At 38.7% G+C, this 20,568-nt stretch overlaps 1 protein-coding gene across 1 annotated transcript in view; it reads left to right on the forward strand.

Moving 5' to 3' along the window:
* The window catches only part of LOC118221104 (polypeptide N-acetylgalactosaminyltransferase 2), a 106,721-nt gene that overhangs the window by 46,741 nt on the left and 39,412 nt on the right, over positions 1 to 20,568 (forward strand). Inside the window, exons 2-3 of the mRNA XM_035405823.1 lie at positions 12,938 to 13,028; positions 19,812 to 19,965. Of these exons, the coding sequence (XP_035261714.1) occupies positions 12,938 to 13,028; positions 19,812 to 19,965 (245 nt within the window). The remainder of the gene's footprint in view (positions 1 to 12,937; positions 13,029 to 19,811; positions 19,966 to 20,568) is intronic.

Genomic DNA, 20,568 nt, shown 5'->3' on the forward strand with positions numbered 1-20,568 from the left:
AAGTATTACATTACATTAGAGGCATTTAGTAGAATGCCATTGAGAATACATTTTCAGGATTCGATTAGCAGATTTGAAACACACATTTGTTAATTAATTCCCGGTACTTGGACATTTGGAACTGGTCTCGATACACAGCCCTAAAAACCAGTGTCCTTATCATGGCCACAATCCAGCAAACGAGATACGTAGTACTTTTTAGTCCCAAAAACATGCTTACTTACTAACAGTAGAATATTCAATAGAATGTCCATTGTTTACTTAGCAATTCTCTGGAGGAATTATCATCGTTGTCTTTTTCACTGTTGCATAGCTTACATGCTGAAAGTATTGTGTGCATGGGAATGTTATTTGCCATATACACAATATTTCTCTGATGATTACTGGCCAAGCAGTCCCTCAGTATAGCCAATGTGACACGCCATGCACAAGCAACAACTTGACCTGGACAAGTATGAGTTCTGCCCAGTACACAGCTGGCCAATGGCAAGCTATTATAGTGATGACTGAGAAGCATTTTATCCAATAAAATTATGTTTCTAATGGTTCATATAGGCTTTCATAAAAGGACACACATTGTTTCTCCTGCATAAACAAACCACTTTTTCAGGATGCACGCTCAAAATGTTATGAACAAAAAAATTCTTTACACTTTATGCCTAAAAAAAGTTTGTTTTGCTGTGGAGTCAAAGCTGTTTTCACTGTCCTGCTCATAAATATTCACTCAGATGAGTGATTTCTTCCAAGACCACCAAATGCTGAGTCTTTTGTTTAGAAGGCTGTTTAGTGGCACGTGAAATTGTGGGATGTGTTTGACATGTTAATGGAGGTGGGGTATTTAATGAAAACTTCAATCAATAGATAGCTAATGTAGTTATTCTCTACAATCTTCCTGACCTGCTGCTACCAGAGTTGGCAAAGAGAGATCAAGGAGAGGAGGGAGGGGAAGGAGAAGGAGGGGGAGGGTGACAGACAGGGGCAAAGCAAGCTAATTTCAGCACACGTCTTCAACTTGCATATAGTATACAGTATATAGTATTTGGCACTTCTAAAGACCCATAATATCATTTATTTACCAAGTGTCCTTTTGGAGTCTCCAAATGGACTTTTTGGAAACCCACATATACATAGCTTAGAAAAAACACTGCAGAATGCTTGGTGGTATTTGTTTTGTGATGTGGCTGTGGGTTCATTGTATTCACACCCATGAACCTTTATATCCATTCAAAAAAGCTAATATTTTTGGTGAGAAAAATCTCCACTGCTTTCTGTAATATTTAGAGTAATTATGACTCTTGGAAAACAATCTACCAAGAGTTACCGGTCAGACAATACTAGGATTATGCTTGCAATCAAAATGGTTCAAGAATAGTAACCATTTTATTTTGGGTATGTCATTTTCAGACTTGTGTTAAAAACGGGGCACTACAGAATGGGTTAAACAAAAATGTGAGGTATTAGATTGCTAGATAGGCTATGGTGTTTGGTGGATGCTACCTGGTAAGATAAACCTCACATGAAATCCAAGCCTACTTGAAATTCGAAGTACTAACACTTGCTCTGGAACATATAAAATAATGTGTAATGTGAACTAGCCTATGTATTGTGTTGTCAAATAGTCTTATTGTTGGGCAGTCCGTTTGCAGTACTCTTATTTATTTTATCTGCTGATATGGCAGTTTATGTTGAGAGAAGTCACGTGGCAGTGAACTCAGATGCCCATCCACTCAGGAGTTTCCTATGACTGCGCTTAAACTTTTAGTGAAAAAGGATCTCTGATGAGAATCAAATATTCGACTGCATGCAATTGAGGGAAAGGGTGCTCTATTAGCTAGTCCTGTTGTAATGGTTTGTAGTATAGTTATCTTACATGGGAACATTCCTTCACCTTCCCCAGTTTGGCTGGGCATAGTTAAGTCATAGGTAGTCAGCCATCTTCTATTCAGTCAGGGTGGCCTGGCTCTCTAGAGGACAGAACACTGGCATCCTGAGATTGTTCAACTCAGACATTCAGTGCTCCAGCAACCAAACTATGAGTGCAAACAACAAACTCTGTGTCCTAGCTTTATTTGTAGATGGTACATGATAACCAAGCCACATACAGAGGTACTAAGTACCATTGTTACATAGGTTGCAGGGCTGGGCCATATATCGCAGGGATAATTATCGCGTGCAATAGTGGTCGTCGCCACCGTGTGGTGTACCGCCTTTATTTTTGTCTTTTTCTCTTATATTAATTATACCTGTCACGATAGGCCGCGTGAAACGCTTTCCGGAAAAAAAACGTCACCTATTGCGTGGCGACTGGTGAGCTGAAAATTGGTGGGGCACAAGACTTTCCTTTAAACTAATCATTGATCTCAAACTGTTAAATTTTCAGTGATTAACAAGCATGCAAACGATCTGACTAATCATTTGGAAAGTGACACACAGCTTCTTCGCATTGTGTTAGGGAGATTAAATGATAAATGCGATTTAGAAAAATGTGTTTTAATCACTATGCAGTGGCGGAAACTTCCCCTGATTTTCCTTGAGTATCAATACAATTAATCCACAAAATAGGCTACTCAATACTATTATATATGGCCTGCTGGCCCCAAATAGGCAGTTTTAGCGAGTAACCTAGGCCTTATAGCCTACATTTATTTTCATTTGCAGTACGACATTGTGCACATTTTTAATCAGCATTATTTGCGGATACATGCACTTCTTTCTCCGCACTCGTATTCATGGCCAATATCTTCAATGCGTAGATTGTAAACAATCTTGAAGTGCAGGTTTTGTTTTTGCTGGTTATTCTGAAAGCTAACATGGTAGATTACAGACTGGTGTATCTTGTAAGTGTAGACCACTTGGTGATTAAATCTGATTTTTAACGGATAAATTGAATTTATGATTTAATCCCCCTAACACGGTATGAAGACACTGTGTGTTAGGCTACTTGCCATTTTTTTTTTAGTCCGATCGTTGGCACGCTTGATAATAAAGGAAAATTAATGAAAACAGGTTGAGATCAATGATTAGTTTAAAGGGAAGTTTTGCGCCCCACCAATTTTAGGCTCGGCTTGCTGCTGATTGGCTGTCTTGGCTGTCAACACCCAATAGGTAACAGCGGTTACGTTTTTCTCTGGAAGCATTTTACACAGCCTCTTTAGTTGTTTAGTAACGCTTCAGCTATAATTAAAAAGAAGAAGACAAAAGAAAGGTGATACGCCATACGGTGGCAACGATCACTGCGATATATCGCTAGGTTGTCCATTTAACAATTACCCCCTCCCGGCGGTCTCATCTGCACCTATATCCTCAAGCATGACAGACTGAACAATAATGTATATATTAAATTTCTTTCACCGACAAAATGTGAATTCCATCATAGTAAAATTAAGCTAACAATTGCCTAAAGGTAGCTATATCAATACAGCAGTGAAAAACGGTGCTCACTGAATAGTGAAATGAACTAGTGGAATTCTGGTGTAATTATACTGCCTCATTATACTCTCCATATCTGACTAAATATGGAATAAATATACAAACTTACCATTGGTTTTGCATTGTAAAGATGTCCCTTTCAAGATTCAGTGGTCATTTGTCTTGAACAATCCATTTGAGAAATAACCACACAAATAGAAAGCGGGGTTACGCATTTACATAGACCACACTCAAAACCTCACTTGCTTTTTATGCCATGATTACTCCTTTCAGTTCATTCTGGTTTGATTGATAACACTTTCATCCAGTAGAGGATAGTATAAGCTTTCCAGTGGTGTATGGCACGTCTTATTTTAAATGTATAACAACGATTGAGAGCCAAACATAACTGCATGAACCCTACCGTCTGCATATTGCAGCAGAAAGTGAGATTCGTCAGGCCCGGAAACATTTTTCCAATCTTCAGTTGTCCAGTTTTGGTGATTACGTGCCGACTGTAGCCTCTTCTTTCTATTCTTAGCTGACTGGAGTGAGCCATCTTCTGCTGCTGTTGCCCATCTGCTTCAATGTTTGACACTGTGCGTTCAGAGGTGCCCTTCAACATGCCACTGTTCGAAACAATTGTGGCCTTTCTGTTACCTTGAATGAGTCTGCCCATTCTCTTCTAACATCTGTAATTAAGACGTTGTCACCCATAGAACTGCCATTCACTGGATGTTTTTTGTTTATCGCACCATTTGCTGTCAACTCTAGAGATTCATGACTGAAAATCCCAAGAGGGCAGCTGTTTCTGAGATACTGGAACCACAACACCAGGCACCAACGATCAGACCATGGTCAAAGTCGCTTAGATCACACATCTTGGCCATTCTGATGTTTAATTGAACAATAACTAAACCTGTTCACCATGTCTGCATGCCTTACATAGTTGCAGCCACATGATTCACTGTTCAGAGGAGTAGGCTATTTGCATTAACATGCCGGTGTTCCTAATAAAGTGGCCACTGAGTGAGTATATAGGAGTGTAGCTGTGAGGGTATACACATCACTAAAAGGAAAGCACTGTTACTGTGTGTTGTGAAACCATGGTGTTTTGAATGCAGAGCTGTTAGATTTCCAGATTGGGCTTTGCAGACTGACAGGCTGAACATCTGAATCAAAATATCACTGGCTGAAAGAACAAAAACACTGAAGGAAGAAGGCAGGCAGAAATTAATTTATAAATCAAGTACATTACTTCCTCTTACTGAAATGACCGTATTTGTGTTTTAGTCATTGACATTCATAATTACACTACAGATTTAACTTGAGTTAAAAATTAGCGCAGTTCTTCAGTTAGGTTCCCACAACTTTTTTCTGAGGAGGTGAGTGCCTTGGGAAGGGTGTGTGTGTGTGTGTTGGGGGGGGGGGGGATGTGTCTAGTTGATCTTTGCTTGGCAAGGCTATTAAAATTCTCCTACCCTGCTATGGGTGATCTCTAAGAGTCAAAGTACTTTACATAAATGGAAAAGTAAAAAACTTCAAATTTTCATGTATAAGAAAAATAAAGGACAAAATTATGTATAGAAATTATGAAATGCAGAATCTGAATATCGACCTTCGAGTGTACGTCATTGTTGCAAGCACAGACTATGAACTGCTGTTGCTGTATACCACCACAAATCCTTTTTTACAAATAAAATTCACCTAAGAGGTGAGTTTACTCTGTGCAGAAGCATCAATCAATCATGTGTATAGGTATGGCTGGGTGCTGTGAGCTTTGGGCTGATACCTTCTAGGAGTGTCATTGTTTTGTTTAAGTACTGTGCCAAGTGACAATATTTCATAGGAGGTTGAAGTCAGCCTCTTGAGATGGTACGTTTAGTCTTTCATCCAGTCAGAGATGCAATGGTGTGGTAAATAATGGCCTGTTTAAAAACTCCTCATCTTCATATTGACTGTAGTCAACACTGTTCCTACGTGGTCCCCCTTAAAGGCTGAAACCAGTGACTCATAAGTCTCTGAAGTTAACCTCTTATGTTGGTCCCCACTGAAAGACTCAGGCCAGGATTCAAACTCAGGCCCTTCTTGCTGTGAGGCGACAGTGCTACCCGCAATGTTGAAATAATGTTTTTTTATTTTTTTATTTTTTAAACTATGTTTTAAAACAATGTTGACACGCAAACTAATGGCTCTTTTTGAATGGTTAATTTTGGTGAATGTAGGAAACTGATTCTTTTTGGTGAACGATCCATTTAGATAGGCTCCCCCCCCCCCCCCACCATTAGCCAAAGTTATGCAACCAGACGGACATTGGCGCTGTGAGCTCTGGAAAAAAAAGTAATTTAGTCGCTATTACACATTCATAGAATTATCCATTTCAACTCTCTTCCTTTCTTCCTCTAAGATGATGATCGTGGCGCTACAGTTAATACCTTTCCCTACACATACACAAATGGAGCTTGTGTGAGTGAAACCAAGTTTTAGAATGTAGGGGAAGGAAAGACAAATATCTCTGGTTTTCTCAATAATGGGCATTAAAGTGGAAAAGACTACTGGACTTAATAATAAATAAAAAAAGTCACATTAGGGTGTCATAGTTGTAGGAAGTGATTGAGTCCTATTTAATTAAACTGTGGGTAATTAGTCATTAATATATCACATTAAACAATAAACATGGACCTATATATTACGCCAAATAAAACGATTGCTAGTTCTTTGAGTAGGAGGTGTTTACGCATACAATGACACAATTTATTAAAATATAAATGATAAAAAGCCATTACCATCTAATTGTTTGGGTCACAAAGATAATTTCATTAGCTTTTCATAAGTGTGGTTAAAATGTTAAGAATCAGTGCCTGACATAGTATTTTTCTCATTATTAGAGTGGGCTAATAACAGATAGTTATTCCTCTGTCTGTGTCCTTGTCTGTGGGATATGATGGGTCATACTCAGTCCATTATTACAGACTTTTACTTTTTTAATCCCATTTCTACATTTTAAAAGATTTTTACTTTTCGATGTTATCAAGTCACCAACTCTGTCTTTCTTCCCTGCAGTTTGATTTCTTCATTTTGTCATGTGAGAAAGATGATGAAAACAAAATATTTAAAGAATTTTTTGTGTTTGGAGAAACTTAGAGCTCACAGCTGACAGGAGGCCTGGTGCTCATGTGTGATATTTGGAGGCTGGTTAACTGAGAGAAAGCCTTATCTGTTTGGCTTGGGACCAAAAAATGTGCCCAGAAGCATTCGGCCAATTGGAGAGGAGCAGCTTCTGTCGGGTGTTCTCAATACCAGCTGAGATGGGCATTCTCTTGGGATTTCCCTTGACCTACAGCTGCTCTCAGTGATCAACCCATAGACCTAGAACACTGCATGGACTGCAAGATGAACGCATCCATCCCACATTGACCCTCTGGTTGTATTCTCTATTCAGTATGAGTTGCTTAGATTCCTTCGAAGATGATTCTCACACTGCTACCCCCATGAAGACTGGAAGCAGCTCAATTATTTATTCAGTACTCTTGTATTTTCTTTGGTGATGATTCAGTTGCCATTCAATGGATAGGGAGCATTGTGAGGAATTAGATACTTGGATAACAATAAGCATGATTCTGGTCCTTACCTGACCCATCTCATTCTTTAAATTAAGTTTTATTTGTCTTTGAATTTCAAAGTGCCAACTCACTGTTATAATGTATTACTTTATCCACTCTAGGTGTTTCAGCTTGAACTGGGATAGGGCTAGGGTTGTTCTATTTGGTATTATCCTTTTTTCTGTGGGACAGATTTAGTCATCCAATATCTTATTAGAAATTTGGTTTCATCCTTCATTTGAACATATTACTCAAATTTCAGTATCGAACACGGCATGCCGAAATATGTAAATTGGCCCTCAGGATCTAAGAGAAACCACTCTGCCAGCCCCCATCGACACCCTGTTCATGTTTAATAACAATTATGATAAATGACCCTTCTATGTCGCACTCTGAACAAACTGCGGTAAGGAAGTGTGGCAACGACAGGGTGACAGCTAATGTGTAACATAATGAGGTGGTGATGTCCGGTACAAAAGATCAGTGTCATAGTTCTGTGTACTCCTTGTGCTCCTCTGAAGGCTTGGTTGTTTTAATCTGCATACAGATAATTTGTCCCCTGCAGCCTGCTTCCCAGCCATTGCTGGGAAATTACAGTTGACCATAATAAACTTCAGTAATTGCACATGTCCTTCTCTTGCTTAGTCTTCTCTCCCTCCGTCATCTTTTTCTCATTCTTTTTGCCTCCTCCTCCTTCTTTGCCTCCCCCTTCTTCTTTTCATTTTTCTTATTATTCCATTTCATCCACTACATTACACAGGCATTTAGCAGATGCTCTTATCCGGAGTGACTTACACAACATTTTACATTGTATCCATTTATACAGCTGGATATATACTGAAGCAATGCAGGTTAAGTATTGTATCGTGCTCAAGGGTACAAAGGCAATGTCCTACCCGGGAATTGAACCTGTGACCTTTAGGTTACAAGACCGGTCCCTTACCCATTATACTACACTGCCAGAAATAAAGAAATAATATATATGCAAAAAATGCTATATATATTATCTTTATCGAAATTACAAATAATATAAACAATATACAGATACAAAAGTATTGGGACAATTTTTGTTGTTTTTGTTCTGTACTCCAGCTCACTGTAGTTGAAATAAAACAATGAATATGAGGTTAAAGTGTAGACTGTCAGCTGTATTTAAGAGTATTTACATTCATTGGAGAAATGTATATATGAAAAATGAAGTCCTCATATTTAGTACTTGGCTGCAAAATTCTTCTTTGACTTAATTTAAAACGGGTCAGTTAGACCCAAACCAAACACAAGGGTTAAAACAGACATACCAAAGCTCTGTTTTGTAAACTAAAATGTTCTTTTTCATACGGTTTAAATTAGCCTACTAAAAATTGTCTCCAAACCTTAAATGGTGTCAATTCAGTTAAAATTGGAGAACTCTATGTCTCGGATTAAACGCAGATGGGCCTGTGTTTCATTTTGAGAAATTGCAATGGTTTAGTTTCTCCCAATGCTCTCTACCGCTTCAGGCTGCTTGGTTTCTCTGTCTGCCTGATGTCTTCCAATGACCCAGTAATAAACTACTTCTGAAAAAACACTTGTAATTGCTCCAGTTGTCATGTTTGTTTCTGTTGTGGAATACTCATTTCTGCTTTAATTGCGGTTTTCCTTTGCCCTCCTGTGAATAGATCACTTGCTTGTAGTTATTGTTTGTCACTTTGCATGCTGTTCTAGAAAAATGTGGCTGCTGGAAAGCATTTTATTTTTAGTGCAGCCAGCATTCAGTGTAGCCACCAATGCTGAAGAATGTGTCTTGCACCCCCTGCCAGTTTTGATTTTGCCGTTCATAGTACAGAATGTGTTTTCTACACTCCATCAGCATTTGATGTCAGCCTTCACAGGGACAACGGATATGGTAATTCAAGTTGCGAAGACTTCTGTGATTCCCTTGCTTTGATTTTTAAAAAGTTTGTCACTGAAAAGCATGGCTCAAAATGGTAAAACACTAAAAAATAATTACGTATTATTTTAGTAGTATTTATTCAGACAGTGGTGAGCACAGGCTTGTTAGCAGACAAAACATGCTCAGCTTTAATACGAGGGGAAATCAATCCACTGTACTGAAGGGAACGGAGTAAATTTTAATCTCATCAAAAAAACACAAATTAAACAAGCTCTGTTTCAAAGCAGTACTACCCAAAATTTCCTGTATAACTTAATGTAGCTTGGCCCTGCGTTTATCTTACTATCTGAAGAGAATGTGGTCCTTCAAACTTTAGGGGCTTTTTTCCAGCCGGTGCATAGCATGTTGAGAGCTGATGCATTGGCAAAGTGGTATTTCCGTCATGGATTTTGACACAACTGAGCTCTGCGGTAATTTCCTGATTTGTCATGCGAGTTGCTGCTGGGTGGTGTCAGTCAAGATTGAGAAGCGGACTGCAATTTTGATGCAGCTCATAACAATTTTTCGGTCCCTCTGGTGTGCAGTTTGAGCCCTTGCCACCCGCCTTCTCAGACCAGGTCCATGGAGGAAATCACAGCCCAGCATCGGGTGGATTGCTAATTACAGCGCTGAATATGACATTAATTGGGTTTGACAATTAATGCAATATTTTGTAACAATCTCTTTTTGACATAATAAATGTAATTTATTAATTAAATATAATTTACATTTGTTAATGTAATAACTCTCAAGCCGTAACTTGGCAGACTGGCATACCTGCCATCCTGATTCAGCTCTAGTATAATTTCTGAAAGTCCAAAAGGAAATACAAATTTTCCTTTCAGAGAAAACCATACTCTGCCAGATTTGAAGTAACACAATATTGTGTTGTTGACCTAATCCTAGCACTATGTACACATGTCACCTTTCTTTAGGGGACTGGATTCATCCCTCCATTTATTCCTTTGTCCCAGGCACAAACCTCGTGCTTGCTGTCATCACATAAATGGGGTTATATTCTACTGCAATTTGGGGGTTTAAACGAGACATCCCAAGTCTCTCCCTCAGTATGTAACTTTGGACTGCTGTTTATTTACTCCTACGCTTCGGCACCAAAGCGTCTGTCTGCGACTGTCCTTTAATTATAACACTGACAGCATTGGCAATGATTGTTGGTTCTCTATTACGTGGGCTGCCTATATATTAGTAACTGTCACCATATTTCCCTCCCCTCGGACTAGGTACTGTAGCTATAAGGACTCCCTCAGTGGCATTTGTCAATGATTATTAATTTGCCTGTTTATTTTGTTGTTTATTTTCTTTGTTGTAGAGCAAGTTTAGACGTTTAGTTGCAGAACATATTGTCAAATGAAGGATTATCTAGTTTATGTACCTCTTTCCTCTTTGAACTTTGACCATTGTTAATTATGGTTTTATAAAAGGCAGAATTTGTGGGCTTAACAGGCAATTACACTAATCCTCTATGTAACTCCAACTGGCAAGTGATAATGCTATGACAAGAATTGTGATAATTGTATTGTTATTCCACATGTATTTCAGTACTCCACCACAAAAGGGTCAGGTTCTGTATTTCAAGCCATGAGTCAAATAGTCATTCAATTAATTGTGGCACTCATCTCAGTTAATCATTCAATTAGCACTTAATTTGGCACAAGAGGAATGAGAAGAACATATTTATCTTTGTTGACACTTATGTACATGAGAATCAGTGTAGTATATTATTGAATTCAGCAATGAATTAAAATGTCCACCAAAAACTAAAATAGTTTTTCTTTGAGGAGGTAGGAAATGTTGATTTCAAATGAGTGGCCTGCACTACCGTGGTAAAATTATGAAGCTAAAAAATTGAGCAAGCTGTTTGCAGTAGGGGCACGCAAATCAAAACTAGGGCAGCTGAGTAATGGAGTTCATCATTGTTTGGTAGTCCCTCTGCCTTTGGCGCATCACAGCTTGGTCAGCCAGGAATGATGGTGAAAACGATAGCATCAGATCTATTTTTCCACCCCTGCCGTCATTTAGCCTAAATCATGCTGCTTATCACTGTTCTCTTTCATGATTTACCTTCACATTTTATGATTTTCTCTAGATAATCACAAGCTGCTTTGTCCTTGCATTTATTGTTTATTTCGTTTTAATATTTTATTTTTATTTAAAGCCCATTTTACTGCCACTGACCTTCTTGAAGGCATTTTCTCCATTGTAGGCTAGCCCGTGCAACAAAGCTCTTTGATTGTTGTAATCTTTTTTGCATGGCCTGAAGATTTGTTAGAAGATAATTTGTTAGTTAATTAATGTTTTGTTAGTGCAGAATTAAGTGAATCCTTTGGTTTGCAATGTAACAGCAAGATATTGTTTTACTGTTGTCTGTTTTGATGTTGTTTGTGTGTGTTGATGTTTCATTTCCTCCACACTTGCTTCACAGGATCATTTTATTGTTTTGCACTGATGAACACCACTTAATTAGGCCCTGATTTGATAATTAGTCATGTTTCTGTGACTGCCAAATCATTGTTGAACTCAGAGTGCCTACAGGGACACTTGCAGAATAAAATTCAGGTCGGCAGCCCAGATACATGATTATTTCTTGCAGTCAGCGGTAGAATTCAGGAGGACACTTCGATTTGCATTTGCTGTTTCATTGAAAAAAATGTTCTGCATGCCTGCTGTCTGATTCAGATTTAGACCATAGACTTGAAGTTATGATTAAAATCTAAAATGCTGCTGCATATAAGGGTCTTTGTTTCCTTAAAACCTTGTTGAGTGCGCTGGATGGATTGAGGGACCAAAACTCCATGAAAAAGACAACCTGGTTGCCATAGAAACAGGGATACATTGGAGATGTAAAATCCTTTTTAAAGCTACCTTGAACGAAAACAAAAACAGAACATCAAGGGCTCTTTTGTCATTCGCAAGCGCATTTCTCATGCCTAAAGTCTTTTCCACATAGAAAAAAGGGTTTCAGAGTTCTGTCTAAAGGAAAGATTATTTCCTTTCCAAGAATCTGTGTCTATTCCCACATAGCAATGATACAAAAAATGTATTGTTTCATGCATTAATCACTCCTTTGTCAACGTGTTGCACTGGAAACATCAGTCTTTAAAAATATTTAATGGTAAAACTGTTATACTGCATTCACCTGCTGAGCAGTAACAATGTTCCTTTGTCTGGATTCTTGGAAGCATATTAAAGGGGTTATACAATGCTTGGGATGAAAAGGATGGCTCTATTAGTCAGCATCTCCGGTGTATAAGCAAGTGAGGCACCATCCATTTACGAGGGTTTAAAGGATTGAACTCTGCACACAAGAAACATAAATCCAAAGGCATAAATAATACTTTTTAAATAAACCCAGATAACCCTTTTTGAATTATTGTGTTAAATTTGACCCTTTATACTTTTTTTCAAAATAGAAGAAATAGGCTACATGCACTAAGAGTCCGTCTGTTTCCCGTGCATGGTTTTGGTGATGGTTAAAGTAGTGCACTGGCTGTGAGATGTGGTTTTTGTTGGGGTTGAACATTTTTTGTTCAGGTACACAGCAGTGTATTCAGGTGTTCTGATCACAGCTTGAGATGTGATGGAATAAACCTGATCATCCACCTTCCCACACATAATACAACTATACTTTAGTGTATAATGAAGACATCATGCTGGATGGGGAAAGAGCTCTGTACCACTGTTTTCAGGGTCCTGGCCCCTCATTTACATTTATAAATAATTGTTGTGATAAATAATTGTTGCTTGCACATTTTAAAAGAGTCTTGGAGTTCTGAAGCTAGCATTTCTTACTTTTTTTTTTACACTACTACTCTATCTGGGATGCCACATCTGTGGACAAAAATACCTGTTATGCATCTAATTAAACATTGATAATTGAAAAACCAGAGTAAACTGAGCCTGGGGAAAATATATTACTGTGGTGTGATATGAGGCAGGTATGCTTGGTGATAAAGTATGGCAAAATCCATGCTCAAAATATCTCTCTGTTTTTCAGGATGACTGGGCTGGCATTGATTCGTCAAAGAGGAACCAGTTACACAGCAGTTCAGATGACAAAGCCCACAGCCTGGAGACACTCCCCCCAGGTACAAATGGTTACACCAGTTGTCAGTGGCCACTTCAGTTTTTTAGCTATGTGATAAACACCCCAGCCACCACCCCAGACCCCAGTCAAATTAATTCATATCGAGAGCTGAGATGAGCGAGCAGTCAGAAATTCTCCAATCAGACTAGACCAAACTTTTGATCACACCCTTCATTTTCATGGGAAATTAATTAAAAAAATAAAATAAAAACCGCTATATTTGGTTGACCATGCAATAATCTCATGCGTAAGTGTATAGTCTTTTGTCCTCAGTTAAAACACTGAGGTCGAAGCCTGCATCCCTTGTGCACTAATTTGCAAGCTATCAACCAGGTAGCAACCAATTTATGGGCTACTTAAAAAAGTATGCCTCAGGTACACATACATTCTGACTTATATATACTCTTTGGTGCAGTGTATCATTGGTGGAATTGGACGGTATTTCTGAACTCAGAAATCTCCCATCTCTGGAGAGCTGTTCCACTTAATTTCTATAATAAACATTCCTCACCCCTGCCCTATGGAAAGGGGAAAATCTGATTCTTTATTGCACAAGGTATGATTATTACCTCATCTGCAACTATATGCTTGACCATGAGTAGTATATTGTCCACGGGAGCCCTTTTTCAAGGTTTTAATGTTCAACTGTGTCAGTGACACTAGTGAGGCATCAACAGTTTGAGCAATGTTAATGGATATGACATCCATTGAACAGGTTTTGCAATGTCAACGAACATCTGTGTGCCTGCACTATAATATGATCACCTCATCTTATAAAACTGTAATTAAAGACTTATTAGGACATTAGCTCATATGAACCATAAGCCTGGTCTGGGCTGAAACATGTTACTTCATGGTTCGTTTGCCTCTGCCACTCTGCAGCCTTCATTGCCTTCTCATTGCCTACCCAGTAGAAAAGTTGGGCACCTCAGTGGCTTTAACGTGCTGGAGTATGTCTGCTCCACTCTTATAGAGCTAGAGGCTCAGGCTGAACAAATGACCTTTGTTTGACCCCTTAAAGGATTTTCCCTGCATAGTCCTATTGCTTTGAATCGAAACTGAAATAATGTAAAGCTGTTAAATGTTAAATTGTATGCATTCAAACAGCCGGACATAATTCACAACCTAGTCAATAGTAGGATAAAAAGTGTGCACGTGCTATAGCCCTCCAGTGCTTTTTGCTTCTGATGGCTTATGAAAATTTTAGTGAATGTACTGAATGTGCTACTATGCTAGCCACTACTACAATACCAATCTAGAAAGTGTTAACTCCTCAATAAAGAAAAAGAACAGATTAAGGTGTTTCTTGGAAATGCCAAAGGGCGAAAGGTGCCTTCTCATTAGTCAAGCTTTGTGAAACTCTGCTTCAACCAGTGGACGTTATATCAGTTAAGGGGCAGAAAAGGGTAATTCTGGTAAATGGTAATTGTCCAATCTGTAATAGTAATGATACTAATAGCTTAGGTCTATAAAAAATTTCTCTCAAGATGTGTGTTTGAAACCTTTGTGTTCCTTTTTTGGTGAGTGCAGTGCTTCCCATTGGAAACATATATTTTAATACTTGCAACCCAATTAAGCAATTCAAATTAATTAGTACTGAGCGTGTATTTTTGTACTCACTGTCAGGCAAGCAAGGATTAATTAAAAATATATTTATTTTCTGAATCACAACCAAAGAACCACCACCAAAATACAAAGAGAAAAACTCTGCTTCTCCAAGATCAAATGTCAAACATGAATATGTAAGGATGTAATTCAGTTCAGCTCTTGAATACCTTGAATTAAAAGAATGGAAGTTTATCTCTGCATCTACAATGGGGTGATATTTGTAGACAGATAATTGTCAAGGCCAGCCAGTTGTAACTTCCACCAAAATATTTTCCATATAACAAAACCAAATCATATCATGTTGGTTTCCTCTTAAAACTGGAATTGTTTCAAAAAAATGGAGATTTACATTACATTACATTACAGGCATTTGGCAGATGCTCTTATCCAGAGCGACGTACAACAAAGTGTATAACCATAACCAGGAACAAGTATGACGAAAACCCTAGAGAGAAGTACCGGTCCAAGTGCAGGGAACAACCGCATAATTCAACTTGGACCCTGAAGGTTAAACTGATTAACACTAACACAACGAGAACGGCAACAACGCAGTGGAAAAAATACAAGCAGTAGTTAAGACAGTTAATGCACCTAAGTCACCTACAAAACAGCTGCCTAGTTACAACCCTAAGCTTACAGTCATTTACAGGGAGGTAGGGAGGGATGGGGAGAGGTGCAGCCTGAAGAGGTGAGTCTTCAGTCGTCGTTTGAAATGGGTCAGTGTCTCAGCTGTTCTGACCTCCAGGGGAGATGAAGTCTGCCTTGCGCGTAGCAGTCTGGCAGTTCCATAGCCCCCCTGTGACCGTGAAGTTCTCACAGGGGGTCAGCGGGGGGTAGCAGAGGTTAGAGGGGTTCTGTTGTCGAGGGGGGCCACGTCGCTGGAAGCGCCTTCTGAAGGGGAGAGCACAGACTGGAATGGGGAGCTGGCTCATAAACTAGGAGGGAGCGACGCAAGCGTCGCTCCGAGTGTACCTAATTAGCAACTGCCAGGTGTTAAACTGTTAAACTATCAGGTCTCAACACCATTATCTGTATAGACATTAAGATTTTCACACACTGATTTCACAGATTGCATTCAAACTTGAATGTGTTCAGCATGTAGCCATGCAGGGTCTCTGACCCCCAGTATGATGTCCTGTGGCTTCTGGTTAGTCTCTTCTGAAACAAATTCTGCTGGAGGTGAAATCCATAGATCGCCTGCCTAGGTTAGGATATCAGTGGACTTTAATTTGTAACAATCACATTTGCTGCTTGTGGAGGGGAGAACAGGCCACATTCTTAGAAACAATATCATATTGTATCCAATTCACTGTTTCTCTCTCTAAGGCCATAGTCTAAACACTAGATTTCTGACATCACTATTGGTCAGTCTTATCTGCTTTGCTGTGACAGAACTTCTTTGTGAGAGGCCCGCTTTTCAACATTTATTTTGTAGCTTACCAAATTTACCATTTCTTTGGAATATTTCAACATTCTTTCAGTTTCTTGAGGGGCTAATTTGAAACAGCAATGTGCATCATGCCCAGAAGCACATTTTTGTGGTGGAAAAGTTTCTACTTGATTTGAGGACTGCTGACAGTGTCTCTGGGAAAGTTCTGTCATCTAGTCACTTGGATTCTCTCATGGCTAATAGAGTCATTATTCTGTTGCAATTTCCAGCGACCCACTGTCTTCCTGTGCTCTGAATGAAAAGGCTGGCATGAATCACATGGTTTAGTCTTATTTTTCTTTGTCTGCCCAGCTTGATCTTTGTCCTAAAATAGTATGGTCTTTTTAATGGTCTCTCAGCATTACGAAATCATAGGCTTGAGTGTCTTAATGGCCGATTTGTTATTCATCTGTGTTTGCTTGTAATAGTGTGCCAAACACAGAGCTTTGTGGCTTTTTACTGATGGACATAAGTTTAGCAGGAGAAAAGGTCACTGAACTAGGTTTGGGTGTCTCTTGTCAGTCTTACCCCTTTGGGTCACTCAACAGAAATATTCAGTGAGAAAATTGGCAACAAAGATGTATTATTTTGAGGCATTTAGATTTATAGTGAATTATAGTGAAGATGGGCTGTCAAGCCTCTATGAGATTATTAACTTGTTTTATCCCCCTTGCCCCCTCCCTTTGATAGTGAATTCAATTGACCGCTGTCATGTGATTAAGTGTCCATGTTTGCATAGCAATGAACAGAATTATTAATCACAAGTGGTATCAGTACATGTTAAGCCAAAGAGCCATCTAGCTCTTTGCTATCAGCTTGCTGAACATACATACCCTAAACTTAGTAGACCTGCTCATATACTGGGGGGGAAATTGCTAATCCAAAAAACTAAAAACCTTGGGATTAATGAGCCGCAGAGGTTCGGTGGAATTTTAAATGGGAAACTAGCCAGTCAATTGCTAGAAAATGGTCTCGGATTGAACATCGTCTTAGTCAAAGTTGTTGAAAAGGCTTTGATTGACAAAATGGTTTCAGTAATTCAGAAAAATACTATGAAAACACTATGTTAACTGGTTGGTCTTGGTCTGCTCACAAGCTTGGTAGCCCTGGTCAGCTCACTAGCCAAATAGCCCCCAAGACTGGCTACCTGGCAAGTAGCAGAAAATTGTTGTGCTTGCTGATAGTGCTTGGAAAGCAGTATCCAGAAGGGAAGGGATGTACTTCTTTTGATGTTGCTCAGGTCAAAAATGCAGATGCAGAGCAGTGTGGTAAACCACACTGGTTGATGTGATTAGCATAACATTGATGGCAGTGCAGAGACAAAATGTCACATATATCGTACAAGTGTAGGAGTAACCATGACTACTCAAGATAGAGCTGTGAGTTTCCCCTACCGATACGGGGTTGGAGGGTTCAAGAGTTGACACCTTGGACACCTGGTAGGCACAAAGAAGATGGCGTGGATATCTAACTTTATATATCCTTTATTATAAAATAACATTGTCTTAATTAGTACAAATTTACTGAACGTTTTTCATAGCACTTACATTGTATTCATTTATACAGCAGGATATGTACTGATACAGGTTAAGTACCTTGCTCAATGGGACGATGGCAGTGTACAACCCAGGAATCAAACTTGTGACATTTAAGTTACCTACTCATTATACTACACTGCTGCCCCACTCGACTGATATTGATTTTATCAATCATTGATTCAATGTGCATGGCTATAACCTGTATAGTGTTGTAAAGCTTTGATTTTTGCACTTTGATGCAAAAAGCCCTGTTTCGATCAGTATAACCACTAGAGATAATAAAATCATTTACGAAGCAGGAGGGCTGAAATTGACACCCTAGGTTGAGGATTATGGTATTTTATAATCCAGTAATTGTCCACATCAAGTCAAACACTACAGTAATGGAATTGACGCCACCAAAATCCCCCTCTTAGTCATAAGCAATCAAATTTGATGCATTGCTTCAATTGAGCTGAAAGTATTTTTAGGACCAAGCATTTCTATGTACATAAATAGAATTTCTAATGTGGAAAGTTCCATTTTTCTAAAGAAAAACATATTCTTACCTTACAAACACTGAAAAAATGATCTCAATTAGACATTCCAGGCAGACAGCCAAAAAAAAAAAATCTACCTTCTCTATGATCTAATGTGATTTTTACCCTTGCTTGGACACATTACAGTAACCTTACAGTCTCGTAATCTTCAAGCTAATTTCTGCAGCTTTTGAAATTAGTTCACGGCTTCTTTATAGCTAAAATAATCACTGAGATATTCCATTGCATAACCAGCAGCTCGCGGGAGGTTTTTGCAGAATGGAAATACAGCTTTGTGCACACACCATCTATTGTTTATAAGTGCTTTGTTCATTGTCGTAAAAGCCAAATCATGGTAAGCAAGCCAATTCCATTTGTATTAGTATGTCAGTGCCCTGTGATAGATTGGCAGCCTGTCCAGGGTGTATTCCTGCCTCTCGCCCAATGCACACTGGGATAGGCTCCAGCACCTGTGACCCTGCTCAGGATAAGCGGGTATAGATAGTAGATGGATGGATGGATAGATTGTATTTCACTCGTAATAATAATAATAATGTGAACTGGTTGGATACTAGTAGTAGTAATGTTATTATTATTATTATTATTGTTATTATTATTAATAATAATAATAACAATAACAATAATAATAAGTGAGAGATAGCTAGAAAAAACAATATTCACAATATTCCCATTTGGAGAGGTTTGGTGCCTTTTGGAGAGGTTTTGGGGACACTTGGGCCCTCCTTTGTTGAAACGCATGTTACATTTTACTGCTTTATTCAGTCGGCTGCAATATTTTTTTCCTAGTGTTGTAGACATCCTGAGGTATGATTGGAAAAAAAACTTTTTTTGTCCGGTATCAGAAATACATGTAATCACTATAGAATAAAGAAGTTATTCAGAATAAATATGTCATGTATGTTACAGAGTACAGCTTTTGGAAATAATGGGGTTTATTTAAGAGAGAGGGGATTCTTTCAAAAAGCACTGGGTTTTAAGTGGTTATGCAGATCTGTGTTTAGGAGAAGTAAGAGGACCAATGTTTATGCTCAGTATGTTCCGGTGAATAATGGAAGGGGGCAAGGCAGGCAGCCCTGTAGATTTTGAGTTATCTTCTTTGACTTCTTCAGAAGGAGTATAATACAGGCTTATAATGGATGAGGGGTTCAGATTCTGGAGGGGTGAGGGGCATGTAAGGAAGGTTAATTATAAGGAATTTAGAGAAAGAATAAGGAGAGGAAAATGATGGGAATACTTTTTATTTCAAAATAATATATTTAATTACAAAAGATTTAATTAGTGATTAGCAAGCATGGCATTTTTCTGAAGCTCTTGAGCCATATAGAACATAGGCTACATTCTAAAGCATGTGGTGTGATTTACTCTAGCAATGAGTCAGATGTTGAAGCCATTCACCTGATCTCAGTATTGAAATAATTGTTAACAGTCTTGCGGAAGATCTTTGTCATGAAATGTGTACAAGCTGTATATTTTTATTATCAACTTCAACCCATCTGGACCTGGGACATTTAATGTTTTAAATATTTGTCCAGGATGAGATTTATTTCTCTAAGTTAAATAAATATGAAGTCAAAATGTTACCAGGTGTTCCTTCCCATTTTCATGTCTCCAGTTTTTTTGGCAGAAGGAAAGCGATAAGAGCCTCTTTTTCTCTGCTGTACTGTTTACAGGGAAAGTTAGGTGGCAGGACTTTGACCAGGATCTTTACGTGGGTGCAACTGTGGTGAAGCCAGGGCAGGATCCCTACGCTCGGAACAAGTTTAACCAGGTGGAGAGTGACAAGCTACGGATGGACCGTGGCGTCCCGGACACCAGACATGACCAGTGAGTCTGTTTCACAGCTGTCTTTACCTGTGTGCACCTGTGCAAACCCATAAAAAAGTGTTTTGGATCCAGAGCCAATGAGTCTCTGTTTCACACTTTTCTTAACTGTGTCCTTAGTGTATTTGTGTGAACTCTAACTAGGGATGCCATGATTTGAGTGTGCCCTGGCATGATAACCATCCTGAAAGCTACAGTGGTACAGTTTCAAAAAGTAATATAAAGAGTGTTATATATGAATAAAATTACCTGGTACTAGCATGTATATATATATATATATATATATATATATATATAAGTTGAGTTTATGTGTACATTTACATTAATATGCATATATTTATTAAATTAGGTAGAGCCACCCATGGGTGCCACTGACCATAAGTTTGCTGTATTCCAGTGGTTCACAGATCCCCTTTTAAGGGTGACAGATGCCCCTCTCCCAATTACAACCATGGCCTTGAATCTCACAAAAGTATTATCTGAGTATTAGCTCACATATCACACTTATTGTGATATGTAAGCCCCTATCTGCCTCTTCCAGCACTCATGTAGATAATCCATTCATTTTCTACTGGATATTCCATAGTCAAGGTTTTCCCCTGTATT

Source organism: Anguilla anguilla, chromosome 2 (assembly GCF_013347855.1).
Source record: "Anguilla anguilla isolate fAngAng1 chromosome 2, fAngAng1.pri, whole genome shotgun sequence".
NCBI classification, from domain to species: domain Eukaryota; kingdom Metazoa; phylum Chordata; class Actinopteri; order Anguilliformes; family Anguillidae; genus Anguilla; species Anguilla anguilla.